The sequence below is a fragment of the Borostomias antarcticus genome (assembly GCF_949987555.1).
Source record: "Borostomias antarcticus genome assembly, chromosome: 1".
NCBI lineage: Eukaryota > Metazoa > Chordata > Actinopteri > Stomiiformes > Stomiidae > Borostomias > Borostomias antarcticus.
In genome coordinates, this window is record NC_140234.1 from 2,608,960 (window position 1) to 2,616,459 (window position 7,500).

A 7,500-nucleotide genomic window follows, 5' to 3' on the forward strand; every position below is an offset into this window, starting at 1 on the left:
AGCTTCCGAGATCGGACGAGAGCGGGCGGTCACCAGCGTGGTATGGCCTAAGCCACTTGTGAGGAGGGTGACAGGCTACTTATAGACTGAATGATTTTGTGTTCTGACAATTTAACTTGCTCTGATATTATGCTCTCTCCCGTGATTGTCGGGCAATGGTAAACGGCTGTAAGCACCTGGTATTCCCAGGCGGTCTCCCATCCAAGTAGCCTACTGTATTTTCATGAGGACTGTAAGGGGCGACGGAGCGAGAGGGCCTGCAGAGATACACACTTGGAAACTAGAGGGGGGGAGCTAGAGGGTCTGGAGTGGAGAGGGACTGGAGTGACGTGGGACTAGTGAGGGACTGGTATCTAGCTGGGGCTGGGAGGACACAACCCGACATAGAAGACAAGACAACGAACACAAGACGAAACACATGGAGGCAGAACAAAACCAGGTGACAACGTGAACAATGTGCTAAAGTCTCTAGGGGTAGTGCAGGGGCAGTCACTGGGAGGGGAGTTGCTCAGGGTCCAGGAGGGTCCAGGGGGCACAGGAGCTCAGGGTCAGGAATCCAGGCCGGGAACAGGGGGTGAGGAGGGCAAACCAGGGGTTCAGGGCAGGGGGGAGGGTCTGGACCAGGAGCGAGCAGAGTGGACCAGGGATCCGGGGCAGGGGCAAGGGTCTTGACCGGGATTCAGAGGGCCGGGACAGAGACCGCCCTCCTTGCAGTAACGGAGTCACTCCATGCCGCGAGAGCGAACTCTCTCTCCTCTGTCCTGATATTCCTAGACCTGTCAGCAGCATTTGATACGGTAGACCACCATATCCTCCTCTCCACCCTCGAGGAGAAAGGCATCGCTGGCTCTGCACACTCCCTGTTTGCATCCTACCTGGTCCTGTCATTTCCCCCTTCTGATACAAAAGCGGAGACACACATAGCTGGGTGCTTGGCTGACATCTCGGAGTGGATGACGACACATCACCTCAAGCTCAATCTGGACAAGACTGAGCTGCTGTTCCTCCCAGGGAAGGGCTGCCAGCACCGGGACCTGGCCATCACCATTGAAGACACAGTGGTGACCCCGACTCGGACTGCGAGGAATCTGGGTGTGACCCTGGATGACCAACTGTCATTTTCCTCACATGTCACATCCGTCACACGTTCCTGCAGATTCATGCTCTACAACATCAGGAGGATTCGCCCATTCCTCACTAATGAAACGGCGCAGGTACTCATCCAGGCCCTGGTCATCTCCCGCCTGGACTACTGCAACTCCCTCCTCGCTGGGGCACCGGCGTCACCCATTAAACCTCTGGAACTTGTCCAGAAAGCTGCTGCTCGCCTGGTGTTCAACCACCACAAGTTCTCCCACACAACTTCCCTCCTCCGTTCCCTACACTGGCTCCCTGTAGCGGCTCGCATCCAGTTTAAAACTCTGGCGCTAACCTACAGGGCAATGAAAGGAACAGCCCCCTCCTACCTCCAGGCCATGGTCAAACCCTACACCCCCTCCCGACCGCTACGCTCTGCTACCTCAGGGCGACTGGTTGCCCCGTCACTCCGAGGCTCCTGCGGTCGATCGACACGGTCACGGCTCTTCTCTGTCCTGACCCCGCAGTGGTGGAATGAACTGCCCACAGCAGAGTCACTGCCCATCTTTCGTCGCAGGCTCAAAACTCATCTCTTCAAGAAGTACTACAACAATCCTCCCACCTAAGCACTTATTGTATTATATTATATTGCACTGTACTTTAGATTGCGATTCTTGCACTTTGCCTTCAGCACTAGATTATGCTCTTAGTCACTTGTTTTAGAAAGAAGATACACTTGTGAGTTCTGGCAAGTAGTAGTACATTGGCTCTTCCTACGTTAAATGCAATTATTGTTAGTCGCTTTGGATAAAAGCGTCTGCTAAATGACTGTAATGTTAATGTAATGTAATGATTCTACTATAGATGAATAAATACACCTGTATATGTTGAGCACACATGTCTAGGCAACGCAAGCCCCCAGGATTCGAAATCTAAAGTGAAGGCCTATTGAACCGCGCCATCTTGGCTAGATTTGTAGTCACTTGGCTATTTCCGGTGACTTTTGACTTGCGCAGTTGAGCTTCTCTGGCCGACGCGCGTCCACGCACGTTCCCGGCTCTCCCCGCTTTGATTTAGCAATGAAAACCGGCTTGCATATTAACCTGTTTTTGTCAAATATATCAATTGGAGAAATTATTTTTTGATCCTGGCATCTTAGTTTTAACAGGTTAAATATAATTGAACATGTTTTGTTTGCTAGTAGATGGTATTCATTCCGTTCGCGATAACGTTATTGCAGCCAGGCTAAATTCCTCCAGGGAGCCAGTGACAGGCGAGTTGAAGAGCTTCACTCCCCGCCAGCAGGAGCTCTGGCCGCGGCTACCGCATCTCGGAAAACCCGCTGAGTTCATGGCTGCTATTTCACACTCGCCCTTGATCAATCCCAATACCGATCCATGGTAATAATGAATCAATCGTTCAGATCAGATCGGCAGTGCTGCATGCATGTTACAACATCATTGTTAGCTTTATTAACATAACCATAGCCTACATTTATCTCTCTAACGTTAGGCTATCCATCTTACACCAGTCGGCCATTCGATAGCTGGAAGCGGTCAACGCCAACGTTGACTGAAAACACCCAAACTCAGTGTATCGTTTCATCTTCATGCTACACATCAACTCCTTTACATTGTATGTGAATAAATTCCTGTTATTCTAAAAATATCCCATTTCTGTCCATTCCTGGAAAAGGCTAATAATTGCTGTCAAATGATCACTCCAGTTTATCACCGTATCCCACTACCATTTCAACTATGCACAGGAGGTTGTCTTGTGGTCATTTTCATTAAAAAATGATTAGCCTGATCAGTTTGTTGTATGTATTAAGCCCTTTTTGAGCGGTATGCTTGTATTAATAGCTTATAGCTTGCCATACTCACCAACCTTGGGACCTCAGAAATAGGGAGCATTTCCAAACCAAATTGCCAAATAACCAAATTTATTCACATACAATGTAAAGGAGTTGATGTGTAGCATGAAGATGAAACGATACACTGAGTTTGGGTGTTTTCAGTCAACGTTGGCGTTCACCGCTTCCATTTAACGAATGGCCGACTGGTGTAAGATGGATAGCCTAACGTTAGAGAGATAAATGTAGGCTATGGTTATGTTAATAAAGCTAACAATGATGTTGTAACATGCATGCAGCACTTCCGATCTGATCTGAACGATTGATTCATTGTTACCATGGATCGGTATTGGGATTGATCAAGGGCGAATGTGAAATAGCAGCCAGGAACTCAGCGGGTTATCCAAGATGCGGTAGCCGCGGCCAATGCTCCTGCTGGCGGGGAGTGAAGCTCTTCAACTCGCCTGTCACTGACTCCCTGGAGGAATTTAGCCTGGCTGCAATAACGTTATCGCGAACGGAATGAATACCATCTACTAGCAAACAAAACATGTTCAATTATATTTAACCTGTTAAAACTAAGATGCCAGGATCAAAAAATAATTTCTCCAATTGATATATTTGACAAAAACAGGTTAATATGCAAGCCGGTTTTCATTGCTAAATCAAAGCGGGGAGAGCAGAGAGAGCCGGGAACGCGCGTCTACATTTCAGATAAATGTGAACTTTTTCGTGGACGCGCGTCGGCCAGAGAAGCTCAACTGCGCAAGTCAAAAGTCACCGGAAGGCCAGAAAAGCACAACTGCGCAAGTCAAAAGTCACCGGAAATAGTCAAATGACTACAAATTTTGCCAAGATGGCGCGGTTCAATAGGGCTTCATTGTTGATAGCGGCCAGTGAATGGAGTGGCTGTATCCAGTTTATATAATACATCCATGAGGCAACGTGCAAGTGGAGGCGGCGGAAGTGACGACAACGCGGCGATATTTGCGGAAGTGAACGAAAGGACAACACAAGCGGCAGCTACACTATCCGTGAAATGAACTAATATACTACAGAATAAAGACTCTGACTAAAAGGTAACATAACCCTATATCTATTATTACATCTATCAAATCAGTCATCGTGACCTCCATAAACATTGATATCTGGGGGGGGGGTTATAATACGTTAGCTAGCACCACCGGCTAGCTAGCCGTTAGCTTAGCTATGCTAACTAAGTTAGCTAGCAATGCTAACTAGCAACAGTAAGCTAGCGTTTGAGAAGGTGACAGGGTGATTTGGGTGTTTGTCAGTGCAGGTAGTGAAGGAGCTCACGGTAGCCATGCCTTGTGCTAGCTCAGGGGTGCTATGCCTTGTGCTAGCTCAGGGGTGGCCAACCAGTCAGAGACTAAGAGCCTCAAACATGACTGTGGTACCACCCAGAGCCACCCCATATATACCACCCAGAGCCACACCATATATACCAGCGTTTCTACACCTTTAGGCTGAACTGGGTTAGGCTGAACTGGGTTAGGCTGGGCTGGACTGGACTGGACTGGGTTATGCTGGACTGGGCTGGGTTAGGCTGGGTTAGGCTGGGCTGGGTTAGGCTGGACTGGGCTGGGTTAGGCTGGGCTGGGTTAGGCTGGGTTGGGTTAGGCTGAACTGGGCTGGGTTAGGCTGGGCTGGGTTAGGCTGGGCTGGGTTAGGCTGGACTGGGTTAGGCTGGACTGGACTGGGTTAGGCTGGACTGGGCTGGGCTGGGTTAGGCTGGGTTAGGCTGGGTTAGGCTGGACTGGACTGGGTTAGGCTGGGCTGGACTGGGTTAGGCTGGGCTGGGTTAGGCTGGACTGGGCTGGGTTAGGCTGGACTGGGTTAGTCTGGACTGAACTGGACTGGGTTAGGTTGGACTGGGCTGGGTTAGGCTGGGCTGGGCTGGGTTAGGCTGGACTGGGTTAGTCTGGACTGAACTGGGCTGGGTTAGGCTGAACTGGGCTGGGTTAGGCTGGACTGGGTTAGTCTGGACTGAACTGGGCTGGGTTAGGCTGAACTGGGCTGGGTTGGACTGGACTGGACTGGGCTCGAGATTTGAGGCTTTGAAATGTCCCAATGATGTCTGGCATATCAGACAGAATGGCTTACCATTACGTTCTATGAAGAAAAAATTACTCTCCCCACTCGGGTAAAAAATGTCCTGTGTTCGTCTTCATATTTTCTTTTCGCTGCGCATTTCTTTCCAGCCATTCTTTGGTTGTGTGCAGTAGCCTAGGCTACGCTAGCTTTTGTTGTAAAAGAGAATGACCCACGCAAAGCAAATTATTTTGTTTACAATTATTTTGTTACCAAGGTGATTTGCTACCTATATGATTGGTTTGAAGTGGTTCTCATTTTATGACAAATCTGCAATAAACTAAAATGGGCGGGAAGAAATGCACAGCGAAACTAGAGAGAGAGAAACGTTCTTATGGAATTGATTAATTTATTTTTTAATGAAAGGATGGAAGAGCCGCAAGCCAACTTTTTTTAAATAAATGTATGGAGGAGCCGCACATTGACGGGCAAAGAGCCGCATGCGGCTCGCGAGCCGCGGGTTGGCCACCCCTGTGCTAGCTAGTGTTAGATAGCCTTTGTATGCGCTAGCTATCTACATTGTAACTTGACCTCGGCGCTTCCTGTAATCCTGTCTATAGGTTGAGGTGTGACTGAATACTGACTCAGCGAGGTACAATGTTCATGTTGTGACCCATGTTGTCTTTCACGGTTCTCTGCCCCAGGCGTGCGCTGTTTGTACTCAACAGTATACCAGGGCCTACTGTGATGTGTGTGTGTGTGTGTGTGTGTGTGTGTGTGGGTGTGGGTGTGGGTGGGTGTATGACAGCGTCCTCAGAGCACCTGCATCATTTACAGTAGGACATCATGATGGAGCTATATCCCTGTGAGTGATTGACTGGAGTCCTGATAGCGGGAGTATGCTAATGTAGGACCTAGGGAGAGATTTCTAGGGAGAGAGTTGTGCTGAGTGGGCGAATTGGACTGATGTTGTGAAATCTGGCTGGTGCAAGTTAAATACCACACTGGCACAAGTACTGATTCTGTGGTGTCTCTCTACTCCCTCTCTTCCTCCCACCTCATCATCCCTCTCTCCCTCACCTCTCTTATCTTTTACATTTCCTCACAACCACCCCCCTCACTCTCCTCCCTCCCACTCTCTCTCTCCCTCCCTAATTTACTCTTACCACCTCCCTCCCTCCCTCTCTCTATCTCTCCCTCCATCTCCCCCCCAAGGCTGCAGTTCTCATGAGGAGCAGTTGGCCTGAGCCCATGTCAGTGTTGCCATGGGATCGCCCTCCTCCTCGTCGCTCCTCCCGCTCCTCTTCTTCCTCTCCTCCGTTCTCGTCCTGACCGTTCATCCCCTCTTCGCCCCCTCCCGTCCCTCCTCCGCCCCACCGCCCCAGCCCCCCTCCTGCGGGCCAGGTCAGTCCTGGGCGGTGCGGCTGCACCCCGGCGCCGGCCCGGAGGACGAGTCCCAGGACCTGGACCGGGTGGCCAGCGGCGTGGCCCAGGAGGCCGGCCTGGAGAACCGCGGGCAGATCGGACAGCTGGAGGGACACTACCTGCTGTGCGCCGGCCACGGGGAAGCTGGGGGCGGGGCGCGGGCGGCGGCGGTGCTGGCCTCTCACCCCCACGTCATGTGGCACTCCCAGGAGCAGCTCCTCAGCAGGTCCAAGAGGGCCGTGGCCTTCAACGACCCCAGATACCCCAAGCAGTGGCACCTGGTAAGAACCCAGTCCTTTGGCGGTAAATGGTAAATGGACGGCACTTATATAGCGCTTTTCCACTTTAGCGGCACTCAAAGTGCTTTACAATGGCCTCTCATTCACCCATTCACACACACATTCACACACCAATGGCGGTAGCTGTCATGTAAGGTGCTAACCTGCTCATTGGGCGCAATTTGGGGTTAGGTGTCTTGCTCAAGGACACTTCGACATGTGGACAGACGGAGCTGGGATTCGAACCACTGACCCTTCGATCACTAAACGACCCGCTCTACCAACTGACCTACAGCCGCCCCAGTATATCACGTTGAATGGCTGAGCTCCTCATACTACATAATAGAGTCTGGGCCACTTCGCCGCACAAGCTGGTGTTCTGAGGGCGTATCGACGGGTCAGAATTGAAAGAGTGACAGGTCGTAGCAGCAAATGAGAGACGCTAGCCCAGGTTAGATGGGCGGGGCATATCTATGGGTGGGAACGCCTGATCGCAAAAGTCGTTACTGATTGGTGTTGCAGGGATTCCTGCGAAACCAATGAATTGCCAGGATTTGAGCACCAGATTTTTCCATGGTTTCCCAGACTCAGAGAGATCTGCAGCATGCAGATCTACAGTATATACTTACACACACATAACCACACAGAAGCACATCCATACAGACGCACACGTGTGCCAACGTACATATCTTCACCAGCCAAATGTCGAAATAACTTCCATCGAAAATTCCAAAATGAAAAGGACACTTGGCATCGAAATCGTCCTATACAGTACATCATATTTTCATAAATTACATTCTTAGTTTTCACTCTTAG

At 50.4% G+C, this 7,500-nt stretch overlaps 1 protein-coding gene across 1 annotated transcript in view; it reads left to right on the forward strand.

Annotated features, from left to right (window-relative positions):
- Positions 1–3,926: 3,926 nt before the first annotated feature.
- pcsk7 (proprotein convertase subtilisin/kexin type 7) overlaps positions 3,927–7,500 on the forward strand; it is a gene marked incomplete at its 3' end in the record, with an annotated part of 16,700 nt that continues 13,126 nt past the window's right edge. Inside the window, exons 1-2 of the mRNA XM_084446144.1 lie at positions 3,927–4,008; positions 6,197–6,687. Of these exons, the coding sequence (XP_084302270.1) occupies positions 6,247–6,687 (441 nt within the window). The 5' untranslated portion in view covers positions 3,927–4,008; positions 6,197–6,246. The remainder of the gene's footprint in view (positions 4,009–6,196; positions 6,688–7,500) is intronic.